Source organism: Osmerus eperlanus, chromosome 3, assembly GCF_963692335.1.
Source record: "Osmerus eperlanus chromosome 3, fOsmEpe2.1, whole genome shotgun sequence".
Taxonomy (NCBI): Eukaryota; Metazoa; Chordata; class Actinopteri; order Osmeriformes; family Osmeridae; genus Osmerus; species Osmerus eperlanus.
Genome location: NC_085020.1, coordinates 21,570,525 through 21,590,063, shown reverse-complemented (window position 1 = coordinate 21,590,063; position 19,539 = coordinate 21,570,525). Strand labels below are relative to the sequence as shown.

General features: G+C 47.2%; 2 protein-coding genes across 4 annotated transcripts in view; both read right to left on the bottom strand.

The window, feature by feature from the left end:
* Positions 1–244: 244 nt before the first annotated feature.
* Positions 245–18,370, bottom strand: LOC134017796 (myosin-IIIb-like). 3 transcript variants are annotated; one of them, XR_009929796.1, is made up of 8 exons: positions 17,891–18,370; positions 17,597–17,645; positions 15,379–15,502; positions 6,825–6,925; positions 6,403–6,449; positions 5,767–5,926; positions 1,113–1,293; positions 245–709 (listed from the first exon to the last, which is right to left on the bottom strand). XR_009929796.1 is itself a non-coding variant. In XM_062457826.1 (7 exons), exons 1-6 carry the CDS (start codon positions 17,938–17,940, stop codon positions 5,794–5,796), a joined length of 504 nt encoding a protein of 167 aa, XP_062313810.1. In that variant the 5' UTR covers positions 17,941–18,370; the 3' UTR covers positions 760–1,293; positions 5,767–5,793. The 3 variants fall into 3 exon arrangements, 1 of the variants encoding a protein (XP_062313810.1); XR_009929795.1 differs by lacking the exon at positions 245–709 and adding an exon at positions 760–983; XM_062457826.1 differs by lacking the exon at positions 245–709 and having other exon boundaries at positions 760–1,293.
* Positions 18,371–19,276: 906 nt separating this feature from the next.
* The window catches only part of LOC134017042 (myosin-IIIb-like), a 30,935-nt gene continuing 30,672 nt past the window's right edge, over positions 19,277–19,539 (bottom strand). Inside the window, exon 23 of the mRNA XM_062456288.1 lies at positions 19,277–19,395. Within this exon, the coding sequence (XP_062312272.1) occupies positions 19,277–19,395 (119 nt within the window). The remainder of the gene's footprint in view (positions 19,396–19,539) is intronic.

Genomic DNA, 19,539 nt, shown 5'->3' with positions numbered 1-19,539 from the left:
AGTAGAACCAGACTCTCACCCGCCTCATCTCCTCCTCTCGTGTGATGGGAAACACACACTTATAATGAGACAGGAAAACACTGCGTGGGTTTTATAATGTGAGAGCAATATGAAACAGGAAGAGCGTAGCCAAAGACATAATGTGACAGAAAGTTTAGATTTGACAAACTAGGTTACCCCATGATTTGATTTTTTTATTCCAAGATAATCAGAAAAGTTTTTTTCCGTGTGATATTGACTCAACTTCCACAGCACTGGATTGGTAGTTTTCTATATCAACGCAGTGATCTTTATCGTGTTTCCCCGCAGAAACAATCACTGTCCTCTCAACTAGTTTGGAGCGGCTGATTTCGAATTAGATCTGTTCCTTTGAAGGGATTAATGTTCTCGGTCGGCTCCCACGGCTCAGCACACAGTCATGGGGGAGCGGGGGGAGCCGTGCTGGGCTGAGCCGCCCCCACGGCTCCTGGAGGAGCACCTCCTGGACCAGGGCGCATCGCAGCCCAGGCGCTACGAAACAAGCTGACCAAAGCGTACGTGAGCCTCGTTTACACGCGGGGTCAGTAGAGGAGGCAGAGCTGAACCCCTTGTCAGCAAGACCCTGGAGACTGCCTATGAACTGATGGGGTAACGGCAGAGAAATGGCCAGACTCTGGGGCGAGGTCAGATCAGTATGGATGCTGTTATGCTGGCCGGCGGAGGGGAAGGACTGAAAACAGGAAGGAAGAAAATAATCAAATAATCAAGCAAGGACAAAGGTTGAGATACATTTGGGGAAACTTTAATAGTTTTACTCTCTTTATGATTATGGTACAAAAGATTGTTAATGGAACGATAGCTACAAGCAGGTGAAAGGGTAGGGACTATGAATACACCAACATGCACATACAGTAAAAGTACTAATAATATTCTCCCGGTAATACTGTCATAGTAAACAAGCCTATGACATGCATATAGATTTGTAAACATTCATATAAAATCACCTGTAAAGAAACAAGGCAGCAGTTATGATGAGCAAATAATTCTATTTACAGATGTATTACAGTGCACGTATTAGGGTTTAAGAGATATGAATGATGACCATCGATCATTAGCCTTAATAACAGCTTTACCTGGTCAAAGAAAGAAAGAAATGCTGTTACGTGAACAGACATTCTCCGTAGAGTCTCTGTCGTAGACGGTATTTCACATCGACTTAAAATAAATAAATAAGGTAAACCATATGTAGACAGCACAACTCAGATATGAACATCCTATTTGGTTGAGGATCACATCAGGATCAACGAAGGCAATCTGAAACAGGAAGATAAAAGTTATGTTACCTATATGATGCCAGCTGATGGCTGAAATTAAATCCCCCTCACCCTTTACGTAATAATACGTATTACTGTAAAGTAACAAAGTATTAAAGTTGACAAAACAATCATTCCCTTTTAAGTGTATATCAGTTAGTGCAGGTGGAGTTGCATGAGTTCTTGAAGCATTGGGTAAATTGACAGTGAGGATTGTAGATTTGCTGGAGTTGGAGGCCATGCCAAAACATGAACCCCTTTTTAACTTTTCATATTCTCTGGACAGTTGGAAAGAAAACCAGGTTCCACATCTGTCTCGCACAAGAGACATGAGAGAGAATGGGGGAGAGAGGGGGGGGAGACAGAGAAAGATGTGTGTACGTGAGAGAGAGACAGAGAGAGGGAGAGAGAAACAGTCAGAGAGATATGGAGGGAGAGAGAGAGAGGGAGAGAGAAACAGTCAGAGAGATATGGAGGGAGAGAGAGAGAGAGGGAGAGAGAAACAGTCAGATAGATATGGAGGGAGAGAGAGAGGGAGAGAGCGAGAGGGAGAGCAAGAGAGAGATGCTTGAGGCTACTGGGTATTTGAGCCGCTATAATGGTGTCTCGTATGAGAAAACATCTGTGAATTTCCTCAGTGATCTACAACAAAGTATAACTCAGAGCAGTCACTCTGCAGACCTTTGAAGTTGCTCTCTGACAGAAAGCTGCCATTGTTCGCAGCCCCCAACACGGAGGAGCTCCAACTTTGGTCTCGCTAATTTTCAAGATTTTCCCTGCAATGCGATACCACCCCCCCAATACGCCCCCCCACGTATGAAGTGGGGGATCTCTGCATATTCAAAAGCAAAGAGCAAAGCCTTGGCAGTGAGCGTGCTGGCCTGGGGGTCAGGGGTGGAGGAACAGGGCACCTCACCTACCCCCGGCCCACCCTGGGTGGGGTAATTCAGATCCCGGGCAGGAAGTCTCCCTCCCAGCAGAACTCCCAGGGTTAAGGCCTGCAGTGATCTCCAGAGACAGATAGGGAGATCAAGTCATTATAATACCGCGTGTGAGAAGTCAGGCACAAAGGCACCTCTTTGAGACTCGCAGCATATGTGCGGGTGTCCATGCGATATGATGATATTCAGACGATAAGATGCGATAATTGTTCGACTGGAGGATAACACAGGATATCTTTATATTCCTAACCTACAGTAGAGAACGACGCAAATCCTGAACAATTTTCCATATTTCCAACCAGTTTTGCCGTACGTAGACCCTAAATCTGACTGTGTCCTTAATTAAAAGGTTATTTCCTGAAGCACTAGGTGATACGTTCCTTTAGCTCCTGGCTATGGCAAAGAGACAGATTTCTCTGTTTTGCATCCTGAACTAAAACAGGGCTGTGGTGATTCTCCCACTGTTACCCACCCAGCGTTTATTCAAAGGCAGCTGGTCACACCATCTGGGAGAGCAGAGCCGACGCAAGACAAAACAGGTTCCACCTTTGGCCATGCCAGGTCTGGTACTACCCCTGCCCACTCCACACACCGAGAGAGGCTAATCACAATTTCACGCTCTGATTTGTCAAACCCCATTCCAGCACCAGAGGCACACGAAAAACTTCCAAGTAAACACATTTCCCGATACGGAAGATAGGAAACAGAAAAGGAAGTTTCTGTCTTCCTGGCAACGTTCTGAGCGATCTAGAACACTCTGTAGGCCCTTCTGCCTCTGTGAGTGCTTAAGCGCCATGGCTGTTGTGCTGCACTTCAAAGGGAAACCTAACTGTAATTTCGAGGGAGACGTTTGGTCACTACCAACATTAGAGCAAGGGAACTTTCTTAGAAAGCTTCTATTCCCTTGTCGCATTTTATAATCATGCAAATTCTTAACAACTCGCCTATGCATAGAATGCCCTCAACAAACTGCAGGTGTGAGGAGCTGAAACAAAGGCCACTGTAACCCTAATGGCATCCCTTGTCATTAAGAGCCCTTTGATGTGCATACTCAACCAAGTCTTTTATCTCCTCCTTCCTCTATGCCTCTTCCCTCTCTCCCTCTCTCTCTCTCTCTCTCTCTCTCTCTCTCTCTCTCTCTCTCTCTCTCCTTTATTAATGCCGTCTTTAGGGAATGTTCTTTCGCACAGAACTCTCAACACATCTGACATCTGGTTGACGCTCATGCTTGTCCGATTCTTTGGCATCAATCATTAGCTTTGCTAAGAGTATCATAATGTTCAGGCGGGCAGAGACTTCCAAGCACCTGCTCAGCACCCCCCCCCCCAACGCACTCGCAAAGTCTGAGAACACACCAAAACAGACACCTTTTTAGAGTCGTCCATTAATCCGTTACTGAAGATATAAATACTATCGTATTCACTATTAGACATTTTCGGCGTGCCAGTCGAAATTTGTATTCACAGAGCTAAACATCTGTATATCAAAAGCACACAAACTGCATGCAAAACTGCAAAGGGTGCATCTGAAAAGACTGCGCAAGAAACATTGGTATTCAAACTCTCCCTTTGAACTGAAAGGATATAGAAGCAGGACAATGTTGGGCTAATCACGTTTCCTCTTTGAAGTGAGACATCACTATTAGGTGAAAAGGTAAGTACGCTCCTGTCGAAAAAAGCAAGTCTATTCATCGTCTGCTGGGGCTGGAACTGGAGAGATACCAGGAAGTTGAGGTGGAACTCTGGATGTGAAGGTTTCAGCCGGCTATGGATGGTAGCTTTAACAAAACCACGGTGTGTGGAGCAAATAGCTCCAATGGCAAAAATAACATTGGTGGTAAAGTCTAACCACATTAAAGGAGTCTTCTCCCAGTCCAGATGCAGTCAGTTTTAATGAGGGGAAAACAAGAAGGGCGCTGGGTTTATGAAGAGGTATTAAAGAAAGCAGGTGTCAGGCCTCGTGTAGACTATTGTCAGGTCTGTGCGGCTCCCCGTCCTAGAGGAAGTCTGCTGGCTGGTTCACCTGCAGAGGTGCGTCAGCTCCACTAGGCCATGTGCTCGTACCAGGTCCAAGTGAAGAGCAGGGTTTAGACTCACCACAGTGGAGGTGCCCGTGATATAGCAGCTCAGTTAACGACACTCACACCTCGGCCCATCTCCTTTCATAATATGCTAAATCAGGCAATCAGCCAGGGAGGTAATTTGGCAGGGACGAAAAGGGGGTGAGAAACACCCACTCCAGCACCATATGTCACCACAGTCCAACCTTGTTATTCAAACTAGTCAGCCTGTTTGAAATTCCTCTCTCTCCCTGGTAAAACAGGGCCAAAATAATCAAGGGAGCATGATCACACTTAATTGATTCAGTGTACTTTTAAGACGCACTACAGGGTGCTAGGGTGACCTATTTCACATTGCTCTACAGAGGAAGGAAATATCCCCGGCACTACGAGTATTCTAATTACCGCCGAATCTGGGGTTGAACATCCGGAGGTGAAAGTGCTTTTGAACTAACTGGAAAGCCACATTATACTGTGGCCAATGGTCGGGTCTATTTTTCTTGCAATTCTGCAAATTCTATTGGACTTCCTCCTTATGCTATGTCGAACTGTGTGTGTGTGTGGGGGGGGGGGGGGGGGGGGGATAAAACACTTGAATGCATAAAACGGTCATCTTAATGCAATCAAATGAAATAAAAATAGTTTTGGTTTCCCGTTTTAAGTAACTGGTCACTCTAGTTAGTGGACATTTAGTCCGGACTAAATGTCCACCAACACAACCTAGTTGTGACCCTAACTGTCCCTAGTTTCTTGGCCTCCTATCTACCCGGGGGGCTTCTGAAACCCCACGAGGATGTGAGTGAACCTGGAACTAACTCCAGCCAGCTATCGAGGCAGAGCTCTAATGTTTCCCCCGCTGTGCACGAGGAGGATGGCCTCAGTCATACCACCCTACTCTTCCTATTAAGATCAAAATCTATTCTCAGGCCCTGGGGTGTCAACAAAGGAAGATGCAGTAAATGATATGCAAATTGAAAAGGAAAAGATGGAAAAAAGGAAAATAAGCCCCCCTCAAATCAACTTGCCAGCCCTGGGTTCCCCATACTTCACATCTTAAAAGACAATTCCTGTACTTAGGGTTGAAATTCTAAGTAGGGTCTGGCTTTGAGTCTGTAAGAGTGTCAGAGTGTGTTGGAAGAGATTCAGGTGCTGGGATATCACCCAGCCTAACCAAGTGCAACAACTTCCTGTAAGCCATCTTTTAACAGTCTTGATTTTTGAGCATTTTTCTCTGTTTTGATAACCGAAAGTTTCTCTTGAGAAATATTTTCTGACAGGAAACTTAACCATGACTGAGCCAGTGCAGGGAGTAGATGTGGCAAGAGTTTTACTAAGAGGTTCAGTACAACCAAAACACACATTTTGGGAGAAATGAAAGATGTGCACCGCTATTCACTTGGGTTACACCACTGCTATTTCCTCTGCGGACTGAGGATTTTCTTTGAGTGTCTGTCTAGTCCTGCTGGAGTCTTACCGGTTGACAGGGATGGAGGAGCAAGGCTCAGCTCTGACTGACAAGGGGGCCTCTAGACAGGGAGGAAGGGAGCCCAGGCGAGTAGTCTTCCTCAGGGATCGACTCCACCACCGACAGTAACGTGTAGTACTCATCCTCCGCGTCCAGCACTTTGACTTGGCTGTGATGTGGAAGAGAGGAAGACAGAACGTGTGTGTGTGTGTGTGTGTGGGGGGGGGGGATAACGATGGGAAATGTTGAGGTGGGCGGATGTTTTTCAAGACGATGCTAATGTCATGAGAATAACGTGTAATCTCAAAATAAATGTATTATTATAAATGTTTTAAAAGCAGTAATATCCACCGCAGATGAGCATTAACGGGTTCGACCTCTTTGTTTGAATACTGACCCCCTAGACTGAACCAGGAAATCACTTACAAAGACAAGCCAGACCTCTGACAATTAACATTAACATGCTGACAAAGCCTTAATGTGGAGCCTCGTCTTAATGACGCAGAGGAATTGCTCATGAAAAGCCTGTTATTTTCAGCGTTCCCATTTACATTATTTGAAAACAAAATCCATTTCTGGATTCTCCAATTCCACAAAGGGCCTGCTCTGTTTAGAGTTGCTGGAAGTAGGAAAGCAGTTATTTACCCAAGTTTCCTCGGCTTCCTCTTGCTCCCCTGGTAATCCAGAGTTCTCTGAGGAAAGGGCCAAGAGCACACAGTCAAAAGATGAGCAGAGAGTCATTAATTTTTAATTCAAAGTGATTTTGTGTTGAATGCGAGCAGATGCTGATAATATCAGAAGTCACAGCATAATTTTTTTTGATCAAAGGGCTCAAGTGAGTCTGATGCAGCATGCATCTTGCTCAGCTTTGATAAACCACATCAATTATTCACCGTGAAGGCAGACATCCTGACATGAAAGCAACAGATAAAGAGCATAAGCACATGTTCAAGACAAGAGGCAGAGAAGTGGGGGTGGGGCTCCAGGCCCTGGCACAGGTAGATTTAATTGTATTATCATCTGGAACCAAAGTCAGACAAAGGCCTTTATCGCCGCTTTGAACTCACATTGAGCTGGTTGTAGTAGAGACTGTCTTCGGGGCTGTTCAGCAGCTTGGGCTGGTGAGGCCTCCGGCGAGGGGTTCTCTGCTGTAGCTTCAGCTCTGGACCTGCAACACAGACACACAGCACACACACACACCATGAGGCACGGCGCTCGCCAGGCGCCTCCCGCAACAACAATAAACAACAACAACAACCGACAAGATCACAGCAGCCGTCCGCAAAACCGTCTCCCCTGCTCGAAGCCCTCCGAGACACGAAGAAAAAGGACGGAAAAACGATCGCACACACATCACATATATACGTTTTAATATTAATATATGCCATTAAGTAGACCGTTTAATTCAAAGTTATTTGCTTTCGATGGATTGCATACATGTGAGTGCCGTCCAAGGGGTGGAGGACCCCCAGTGCCAGTCATCGCTCAGACAGCAACACAGGAAGGAGGAACGGCACAAGAGGCACCGGAGACCTCGCGAATCTAGAGATGTGGAACTACCGCTACTGTTAGCCAGAGAAGAGCAGCTCCCATCGAAGGGGTTCCCATGTTCAGACAGGGGCCACGAATATAGCCCAGCCTTCTTAATGTTAAACTCCACGCAAATACCCAGGGAGCCTCTCGACTGGTCCATCCAGTTCCTCCAAGATACGTGGTTGGGATGTTATAATGCAGTTCTGGGTCCCATCAAGCTCAGCAAGCTCACGCTCCTCTACAGCACCAGTGTATCGACACATCCTCGCTCCATGCTCGTGGGGCACATGACTGTAGCACTGCCAACTCAATGTTGTTTCCGCGTCACGTTCAAAGCAACATGACTGTTAGTATTTATTATTCATAATACCAATAAAAATGACTAAAAATGACTAAATGTACCACAGTGTGATATATCACAGTCGGTTTTCCTGTTAGGTAATGAGCTGTTCTTATACGATCACTTGATTAAACAAACATGAGACAATTACCAAGGCATAGCAGATCTATTCTGTAACTGTACATCCAATGTTAAGTTTTTATGAGATTTATGAGTTACAAAAATGCGTTTTAAAATTCAGACACCTTTACAACGAAGTATATATATTTAATGGTAGACAACGTTTCATCTTCTCCTGTTGGTTTTGGTTGAGACAGGACCTCCCTTCATCATCTCCCATTACCTCGGCATCCCAACCCTGACTAAAGCTGCACTTACTTTTTCCAGCTTAACACTACTTTGTACTCACTTTGAACAGACCTCATCGCATCTCAATCCTATAGATCAAAGCCCAGACATTTTGCCCCTTCTTCATTTCACCCTCTGCTTTCTTGATGTTATTCAAACCAGCGTAAGTTTAGTGAATTTGCGCTTTGGAGATGCTCATGAAGATCCTGCGATTCCTTTACCACATCTGAATCTGGGATATGAGGTATTATCCCGCAGCACCTTTAAGGTAATCTCGTATCCTTAAAAATAACGGTCTTTGGGGAGTCAGTTAACTACATGTTTTGTAGTGTATGCACATACTGTATTTAAATACAGCAAATATGTATAGTTATAGTTGTACTCTACGTTGTCATGTAGTCATTTCAAGTTATAAGTTATGCGTGTGTACTGAAAGGGTGCTTGACTGTGACGTTTGCTGTTGAGAGCCTGTGTGGGGGATTGTGTTGAGCCAGTCAAAAACACATGTGCAAACAGAGAAATGTAGTTTATCTGAACAGTCATTATCGACATGGGTGGGAGTGTGCCGCCATGAGCAAGAAGGCTGTGGGTGAAACCACTCCTGCTTTGAATACCAAACATATGTGAAACTACCACAGTTGATGAAATAATCAGATTGCTCCAAAACAAAGGGGGAATATGTTAGACACGACTGAATGTTTTCTTCTAATTTCGAATAAATCACCTATTTCAACAAAGGTTTTGCATCGCAGGTTTTTCAAAAAAAGTATGTGGCACATTGTTCTGCTAATTATGTCTGAAAAGGGGTTTGATAAGCAAATTCTAAATTCCCCTGAAACCGCATCAAAGCCCTCAATCACTTCTAATGAATCCTGACGGCCTTGAACAAAGTTTCATAATGCAATCATAGCGCATACTAATTGTACCAAATAGCAGCATGAACTGTTAATCATTCCAACAAAATATATGTTATCAAATACATACAGTTAAGGTCCATAAATATTTGGACATTGACACAATTTTCATCATTTTGGCTCTGTATACCACCACAATGGATTAGAAATGAAACAATCAAGATGTGCTTTAAGTGCAGACTTTCAGCTTTAATTTCAGGGTATTTACATCCAAATCAGGTGAACGGTGTAGGAATTACAACACATTTTATATGTGGCCCCCCCCTTTTTAAGGGACCAAAAATAATTGGACAAACTAACATAATCATAAATCTAATTGTCACTTTTAATACTTGGTTGCAAATCCTTTGCAGTCAATGACAGCCTGAAGTCTAGAACCCATAGACATCACCAGACGCTGGGTTTCGTCCCTGGTGATGCTCTGCCAGGCCTCTACTGCAACTGTCTTCAGTTCCTGCTTGTTCTTGGGGCATTTTCCCTTCAGTTTTGTCTTTAGCAAGTGAAATGCATGCTCAATTGGATTTAGGTCAGGTGATTGACTTGGCCATTGCAGAACATTCCACTTCTTTGCCTTAAAAAACTCTTTGGTTGCTTTCGCAGTATGCTTCGGGTCATTGTCCATCTGCATTGTGAAGCGCCGTCCTATGAGTTCTGAAGCATTTGGCTGAATCTGAGCAGATAATATTGCCAGAAACACTTCAGAATTCATCCTACTGCTTTTGTCAGCAGTCACATCATCGATAAATACAAGGGAACCAGTTCCATTGGCAGCCATACATGCCCACGCCATAACACTACCTCCACCATGCTTCACTGATGAGGTGGTATGCTTTGGATCATGAGCAGTTCCTTCCCTTCTCCATACTCTTCTCTTCCCATCATTCTGGTACAAGTTGATCTCGGTCTCATCTGTCCATAGGATGTTGTTCCAGAACTGTACAGGGTCTTTTAGATGTTTTTTGGCAAACTCTAATCTGGTCTTCCTGTTTTTGAGACTCACCAATGGTTTACATCTTGTGGTGAACCCTCTGTATTTACTCTGGTGAAGTCTTCTCTTAATTTTTGACTTTGACACAGATACGCCTACCTCCTGGAGAGTGTTCTTGATCTGGCCAACTGTTGTGAAGGGGTTTTTCTTCACCAGGGAAAGAATTCTTCTGTCATCCACCACAGTTGTTTTCCGTGGTCTTCCGGGTCTTTTGGTGTTGCTGAGCTCACCAGTGCGTTCTTTCTTTTTAAGAATGTACCAAACAGTTGATTTGGCCACACCTAATGTTTTTGCTATCTCTCTGATAGGTTTGTTTTGATTTTTCAGCCTAACGATGGCTTGCTTCACTGATGGTGACAGCTCTTTGGACTTCATATTGAGAGTTGACAGCAACAGATTCCAAACACAAACACCATACTTGAAATGAACTCTAGACCTTTTATCTGCTCCTTGTCAATGAAATAACGAACTCCCATGAGGGAATAACATACACCTGGCCATGGAACAGCTGAGCAGCCAATTGTCCAATTACTTTTGGTCCCTTAAAAAGGGGGGGGCCACATATAAAATGTATTGTAAGTCCTACACCGTTCACCTGATTTGGATGTAAATACCCTGAAATTAAAGCTGAAAGTCTGCACTTAAAGCACATCTTGATTGTTTCATTTCAAATCCATTGTGGTGGTATACAGAGCCAAAATTATGAAAATTGTGTCAATGTCCAAATATTTATGGACCTAACTGTACATGAAATAAGGATTTGTTTTGCTCTAGACTAGCAAACTAGTTAACTTAGTTATGCAAATGCGCTTGTTCCAAGTCGATTTACATCCAAACCATAATCACAATGTCCTTAGTTAGATAGACACACAGGAACAACCTAAATCCAGCGGACTCTTAAGAGCATTACAGTACACGGATGTGCAGGGTATGTCAGCGGAGCAGGTTCCTGCTGGGGTGAGGCGAGAGGAGACCCTTCACTTCACTGACCCTCCCACACAGCCAGCATCCCCGTTTATCCAGGCTCCGAACCGCAGCCATTAAAGCGCCGAGCAGATCAGAGGGACGGGGGGGGTCAGGCTTTCCCATCTCCGTCTCTGTTTGGTAAATCACTGCCATTTGATCCAGGCCAGCCCCAGAGGAATGCTGCTCCTGCAGATAGGTTACAGGGACAGGGGGCTGCCAGAAGCTTCTGGCACGGCAGGGGCTCAGGCAGGCCTGGGAGGAGGTCAGACTGGCTCGCTGGGGCTGGGAGATGAGGGGGGGGGGGTAGTATGGTGCAGGGAGAAATAATGGCCAAAGGAGAATAGAGAAGGAGGGCGAGTCATACAATATTGATTCACTCCTATCTGAAGAAACCCCAGCAGAGTTGGATGATCAGAGTTTGCCGTTTGCAGAGACTTGCATATTTGTACGCGCTTGCTTGCTTCTCGAGATAAAAAGGATGTTCTTTTAGAGATAGGTGTTGCTTTCATTTTCAAAGCGGCGCAGACGACTCGTAACACACATCTCTAAATACCACTTCTAAATCCCCTGAAAATCTGAACTCTCCGTCAGAAACCACATAAAAGGAGCTGCTAAAAGGGATTCTTTTGCGGAATAAATTAACGAGACGTATCGATTTACTTCCTGGATCACGTGCCCGGATCACCTGACTTTTCCCAGACCACATTTAACCACTTGGGCTTTGTTTGTTCAGTTGGAGGCAAACGAGGCACCAAAAGGCATGGATTATAAGGAAAAATCATCAGCAGAGCTCTTTGATGTCTAAATGAGGCATGTGCAGCCCAGACCACTCTTTCCCCTCAGAAACCCCCTCACACACACGTATGCAAACACACACACGGGGGTGCACACAAGCAAACTACCGCACACACACACACACACACATGCGCACACACTTATTGCAAACAGAACGTCCCTGAATAGATACTGTAGCTCAAGTTGAATTCTTCAAGAAGAGTTCCAGAACTTTTCAGGACTCCTGTGATTTATTACCAATGTCTTCATTTGGGACATCGTAGTTAAATGGTAACCCATGTGCTTTGAATTATAAAGCCCACTAGGAGAATCACAAGGTTTCTACAGATTATGCTACAAAGGGCGGTTTCTGCATCTGTTTTCCACTAATGCAACGAGAGGATGTTGTTACTTACAACCAATTTTTCACACTGAAATCAATCATTTCCACTGACGGCGGATTTGGTACTTTGACTCCCGAAGACATCTTTGTGTGGAGGAAAAATCTCTCCAACCTTCTGGAAGTCAATCATTTAGTCCAACATCTGTTTGATGTATCTGTCTGACCTACCAGCGGGAATGCATGTTAGTTGACGGGAAGTTGCAGAGGCCGAGACCTGATCACAAAGTCATTAACAGGGTGACAGTTGTGAAACGGTTTGAGGACATCTCTAATGTTCCCTGCATTCAAAAGTTAGCAAACAACACTGGCCACTTCAGTTACGGCATCATCTTACACCTTGATTTTCACGTTTGAGGAGATTATTCAGAGGGAAATGGTGAAGAAGAGCCGTTTGGAAGTACATCCTGTTAGCTGCTCTCGCTGACATTAAGAGGATTACGTAGGTAGGAGCAGACAGAGGTAACCCCTTCCGCTTGCCGGGAGTCGTCCTATCTGCTCCAAATCTGCCGTGATGTGGCGTTGCCCCTGTAATTTGCCTAAAACTGCAGGAATGCGTCCTGGCATGGAGGATGAGAGGCGGCACACACAGACAGATAAATCAAGAGGCTGGGAGAGAAAGCGAGAGCAAGGGACTGGGGGGACGGAGGGCGGGAGGATGTTTGTCTGAAGAACACGGAGAGGGGTGGATCATTTGTCTGGCAGATGTACGGAGATGTGAGGCAGCTGATGGCGGTGGCTCTGGGGGGACGTGTTGCTGCGTCAGGGCGGCTGGGAAACGAGAGGCGAACGTGGGCTTCACCTCACGTCGGGTAACATCTCGTCCTAGCATGGCGCTCGCTCTGGCCTTCTCCCCTCAGTGTCTGAGCATGAGCAGAACAGGCCGAGAAGAAAAAAATCAATGGGCATTGATTCGAACAAAAGCACACACTGAAGGTACAGGAGAACTATAACCAATAAGTCAGTATTAGGAAACCTCAAAGGCGCTGTTGCCTTTCAGTTTCCTGCTTTCTTCTCCACTATTCAAAGGAGCAGGTTAACAATCCTTGGAGACGTGGAGGTAATTGGTCTCCGTGTTGTGACTCCTCTTTATCTCTCCTCACGACTGACATGTATGTTTACCACAACTATAATCTTCAAAAAAGCCTGTTAACATAAGTAGCTCAGCCTTCATAAACCATAAAGTCAGCTCTGACTGATCCCCGGGCCCATCCTGTTTACCACGCTGAGACGTGTAGAAGCAGCTCTCTGATCATATCTGCCTCTCGCTGGCACAGACTCTCTCTCTCTCTCGCTCTCTCTCTCCCTCTCTCTCCCACTGCGACTCATCCTCAGAAATATTTATTTCGTATTAATATTCAAGCTGCTAAGACAGGTAGAGAGGTATGTACTGTAAGTGTTCTGTTTACATGACGGCACGTTGCACTGGCAACTTTTTTTCGTCAACATAAAAATCAAAGGTTGACACTTCAGACATCTGAGAGTGTCTGTGAAGCGCTCTAATGCTGCCCTCCCCCCCCCCCCCCCCACCCCCCAACAAAAGGGCTTCACCGCAGGAGAAGGCTAAACCTAGAGAATAGTCCCCTCAGCCTTGTGTTAACGTACCCTCGCACAGACATCTCTCCAGCTAGAGGTAAGCTCCTTCAGTCGCGCTTTGTTTCATGCACAAAGGGGGCTGGCCTGATCCACCGCACAGCTGGACTCAGTCAAATTACTTAGAAAGGACTTAATGTCTATCAAATCCTGGGAGTGTTTCCGGGTCAAGCCACAAGGTTTCTGTTGTGGTCGCCCCCCCTCCCCACTTCATCGGCAGGGCCGAGCGCAGAGCGGATATCACTTCCTGGGCTAATTTCCAGCTTTCTCCGTCAGTGTCCTGAGACACTCCAGGTTCCACCTCCGCCTCAGAGCCGAGGAGATCACCAGGGGCGACAGCAGGATGAGACACAGGAGGCGGCCTGCTCTCCAAACATCTGGCAGGGCCAGGCTCACACGACTCGCTCCACCTCGGGATGGAGGAAAGAGAGGGCCCTCAGATGTGCAGGGATCAAAGTGTGCCCTGGGTGCCTGGGACAGTGTGGCCCCCCAACATATTCAAATAGGGTTTCCTGTAAAGGACCGGAGCTGCGAGCAGAGCTCGGAACATAAACGGGGGGTTGGGGTGGGGGAGGGGTGGGAGTGGATGGGGGAGGGTGGACAGAAGGTGGTGAATACCTGAATGTCTGTGTGTTCGCCACACGAAACAAGTACAGCATTAGCGAGGCCTGTGGCTCATGGGGAGGAGAAGGTTTTTTTATTCCAACATTTAGCATGTTGCCAAGAAGCTCTGCTCTCCCGAGAGAGAAGGGGATTTCAGACCTCATTAATGGACCGAGTCATCAGGAGTCCCCCCCCCCCCCCCCCCCATGAACTCTGTTCCAGACTCATAACACCAGCACATTCTTAAGTCTAAATGAAGGAGTTTCGTTATGCATTTGAAACAGAGGGCAAATTACATGTTATTTTACATAAACAAAATTAAACCCAAAGCCTTTCATTTACCCCCCATATTCATAGTGACATTATACATTCATCAAACCGCCCCCCGCCCCCCCGCCCCCCCCAGGGGCTCCAGTGTTGGTTGGTAGTGGGGGTCACCTGTATCCAGCATTACAGAATTAGCCGCTATCTAACCCAGACCTGCTGCGGCGTGCTGACACTAATCCCAGGCCCGCTCCAGAGCCCTGTCTGTGTTACATTATCATGTCTAATCCCCGTAATCTCCCGGCCGCGCTGCTAAACGCTATTCCACCTCAGTCTCGTACCCCACACTCCTGTAAGAACACTAATGAAGGACCGGGCCCCTCTACACGGGCTGGGCTGGCGCTGGGCTGGGGGACGGCAGTGATCCGGAGAGCCCCTCTCTGCCCCCCGCTCTGCCCCCCCCCCAGGCTGCCCGCATTAATGCAATTCATCGCCTGGGGCGGGAGGCAAACCAAACATATGTTGAACAAATCAGGGTTTGTGTATTTTTCTTGTCACCGTTACTGCACGAGTCTATTACAGCCGCTGATGAGATCTTTAGTGAAGGGCTGTGGGGGGGGGAGGAGCTTTGAAGTGCTGGTGCCACTTCTGAAAGGACCAGGGTGGCACAAGACAACGCCTAAGACGAGCTGACCCAGGTTATTAAAATACCACAGGCATGATCGCTCATAATGCTGCCTGCCTTTGTAGTCAACAAAGACAGGCAGGAGAGGATTGGTAGGGATGACAGGTTGAAAAGGGTCCCGTATTCAAAATGGCACTTTATCCATTAGAGCAGGATTCCTCCTGTCTCTCTGTGTAATTACCCGCACCCTCCAGCTCCGCGCCCGAGCTTTACCTTGTTTACCCTGCGAGTCTCTCAGGCTGTGCGTCTCCCAGCGAGGCTTCGCCAGGCTGTCTCCTGCCCAGCCTTTGTCCCTGCTGTCGTCTCTCCCTTGTCCGTCTCTGCAGTCGGGGCCAACCTTGAAAGAGGAGGCGTGAACACAGGCAGGAGAGACAGTCAGAGGAGGCAGGGGGAACGCAGGCAGGAGAGACAGTCAGAGGAGGCAGGGGGAACGCAGGCAGGAGAGACAGTCAGAGGAGGCGGGGGGAACGCAGGCAGGAGAGACAGTCAGAGGAGGCGGGGGGAACGCAGGCAGGAGAGACAGTCAGAGGAGGCAGGGGGGACGCAGGCAGGAGAGACAGTCAGAGGAGGCAGGGGGAACACAGGCAGGAGAGACAGTCAGAGGAGGCAGGGGGGACACAGGCAGGAGAGACAGTCAGAGGAGGCAGGGGGAACGCAGGCAGGAGAGACAGTCAGAGGAGGCAGGGGGAACACAGGCAGGAGAGACAGTCAGAGGAGGCGGGGGGAACACAGGCAGGAGAGACAGTCAGAGGAGGCGGGGGGAACGCAGGCAGGAGAGACAGTCAGAGGAGGCGGGGGGAACGCAGGCAGGAGAGACAGTCAGAGGAGGCGGGGGGAACGCAGGCAGGAGAGACAGTCAGAGGAGGCAGGGGGAACGCAGGCAGGAGAGACAGTCAGAGGAGGCAGGGGGAACGCAGGCAGGAGAGACAGTCAGAGGAGGCAGGGGGAACGCAGGCAGGAGAGACAGTCAGAGGAGGCGGGGGGAACGCAGGCAGGAGAGACAGTCAGAGGAGGCGGGGGGAACGCAGGCAGGAGAGACAGTCAGAGGAGGCAGGGGGAACGCAGGCAGGAGAGACAGTCAGAGGAGGCAGGGGGAACGCAGGCAGGAGAGACAGTCAGAGGAGGCAGGGGGAACACAGGCAGGAGAGACAGTCAGAGGAGGCAGGGGGAACACAGGCAGGAGAGACAGTCAGAGGAGGCGGGGGGAACGCAGGCAGGAGAGACAGTCAGAGGAGGCGGGGGGAACGCAGGCAGGAGAGACAGTCAGAGGAGGCGGGGGGAACGCAGGCAGAGGCAGGAGAGACAGTCAGAGGAGGCGGGGGGAACGCAGGCAGGAGAGACAGTCAGAGGAGGCGGGGGGAACGCAGGCAGGAGAGACAGTCAGAGGAGGCAGGGGGAACGCAGGCAGGAGAGACAGTCAGAGGAGGCAGGGGGAACGCAGGCAGGAGAGACAGTCAGAGGAGGCAGGGGGAACACAGGCAGGAGAGACAGTCAGAGGAGGCAGGGGGGACGCAGGCAGGAGAGACAGTCAGAGGAGGCAGGGGGAACACAGGCAGGAGAGACAGTCAGAGGAGGCAGGGGGAACACAGGCAGGAGAGACAGTCAGAGGAGGCAGGGGGAACCGACACAGGCTAAAGCAAGCCCCACCATCTCTTGTTTAGTCACGCACGGGTCATATTCATGTGATTTTTAAATATGTATTTTCAGGCGCATAAGCATTAGTTTGCCTTGTTAATCACGTGCTAATGTTATCACATCGGTCCCCTTATTAGTCCTACCTCCAAACATTGTGAAAGAGAAGAAAATAACAGCATACACAGACTTCCTTCCATATTTAATTTTTATCTTTGAATAAAAGAGCTATAGGAAAGTATTAATCTGCTTAACATTTCTAAGTACATCCTCCAAAGGATTTTGCTTTTTTAATCTTACATATGCTCAGCAGAGTTACTGGCAAAAACTGTACGTTTTCCTCATTTCATCCTTTCAACATCAAATGGTGAGCAGCAAAAATTGGATCAGACTTCAAAGCCTGCGATGTGCTCCAAGTCACGGAGTGGCTCTTCTATTTCACATATTGAATTCGAGCAGGATATCAAAGTGCTACCAAAGAACCTCAGGTCTTTACTAAAAAAGGGGTCTAACATCTGTAGAAAGAGAAGCGCAAAGACAAATCACCTCAGGGAACAGCGAGCATTTATTCTCAGCCGTGAATTTCCAGCCTTTTGATTCTCTCATTCCCGTCCCTCCCTGTCTCTCCTCCGAGATGGAGTTTGGAGCAAGAGAAGTCTTTTGTCTCAAGGACTCAAAAACCTCCCAGTGAATAATCTATGTTAGAGCAGCTTTGTAGTACTGTACAGTATTATGCATACAGTGCATCTCTGAAGCCTCATGCACATAAAGCATGTTCATGTGACTGAGAGGAACTTACCTTCTCACTCTGATCAACGCGAGCCTGGCTGTTCAGTGGGTCATTGTACCTGGGAAGGTAACGAGAGATTTAAAGGGAACCATCCTGTAACTGCTACATTATACATACAAAAACATTAAATCTTTACAGGCTAGTTATTAATAATACTACACACAGTACAAAACACTAGTGCTTTTGTTCGTACTTTAGAGAACATAGGACCAATGTACAGCACAAACCCTGGAAATCTGTTGGAAGCTGTAATGATGCAATGCAAGTCTTTGAAAGCGGACTCAAATAAAGATGGTTATGTACAGTAGGCGTTGAAGTAACGAGGACAGCAGGTAGCAGGCAGGTGAGAACATGTTACAGGGGCCGAACGGCCCCGATCATGTCAAAATAGATCTATATGGAGAAATTCCAGCGCTAATTAAACAGAATTGTTAAGTGGAGGTTTGAAGTTTTTCCTCACTGAGGAATACGATTGTAAACATGGAGAGATACATCTCCGAAGCATCAGATCTCTGCTTGAGTACACAACAAGCACAACATTTTTAGATGTGAAAATTTAATCTCTGGGTCTAGAGAGATTAGTAGAATTCAGTTGATCTACTAGACTCAAACAGATCTGCATTGGTTGATCATATTTTTGTCAATCGAATTCCAAGGACGCTCTTTATAGAGAATCTGATTTTATTCTAAACATCTGAAGTACAGAATTACAGATGCAGGTCAGACCATTTCCAGCACTGATGTAAATCAGATTATACTACACAATTTAGCATTGTACGTTCTCTCTCTCTCTCTCTGCTTAACCAGACACTCATGATAATAACATACACAGCTGGAACTCAGCCATCTGCACGCTCCATCAAGAGAGAGAGAGAGAGAGAGAGAGAGAGAGAGAGAGAGAGAGAGAGAGAGAGAGAGAGAGAGAGAGATAGAGCGAGAGAGACAAAATGAGGGAGACAGGCAAAATGAGAGAGTCAGAGAGAATCAGAGAGAGACAAAGGGAGAGTGAGCGAGCCAGACAGACAGAGTGTAAGGGTATGAGAGTCTGAGAGAAAGAAAGAGGGGGAAAGAGAAAGTGTGAGAATCAGAGACAGAAATATAGAGAAAGAGAGTGAGAGAGTGATTCAGAAAGAGAGTGACAGAGAGAGATAGAGTGACAAAGGAGAAAGAGAGAGAGAGTGACAGAGAGAGAGACAGAGTGACAGAGAGAGAGAGAGAGTGACAGAGAGAGAGAGTGACAGAGAGAGAGACAGAGAGAGAGAGAGAGAGTGACAGAGAGAGAGAGTGACAGAGAGTGACAGAGAGAGAGACAGAGAGAGAGTGACAGAGAGAGAGAGTGACAGAGAGTGACAGAGAGAGAGACAGAGAGACAGAGAGAGAGAGAGTGACAGAGAGATAGAGAGAGTGACAGAGAGAGAGAGAGTGTGAGTGAGAGAGAGAGAGTGAGTGAGAGAGATAGAAAGTGAGAGAGAGAGAGAGAGAGAGAGATAGAGAGTGAGAGAGAGAGAGAGAGAGAGAGAGTGAGAGAGAGAGATAGAGAGTGAGAGAGATAGAGAGTGAGATAGAGAGAGAGAGAGAGAGAGAGAGAGATAGAGAGTGAGAGATAGAGAGAGATAGAGAGTGAGAGATAGAGAGAGATAGAGAGTGAGAGACTGGTAGTGTCTGTGGGAGCTTCCTGACACCATGTGTTCAGCTGCTGCTCTCCTGCGTGGCGCATACTTCCTTAATGACGGACATGCCCATGTGCTGAGTAAACACAAACTCCCCCGCGCGGAACATGTGCAGGGCAGCACACGGCCCGGCCCTGCCTGTGGCCAGACACGTGTGCTATCTCGCTGGAAAGATATTTACTACATGTATAAAACCCCAGAGAGGTGGTGGAAGGGGAGGAGCCTGTCCCCCTGTGGTTAGAACAACAGAACATTTGAGTTTCCCTGGTGGAGCTGAGGTTG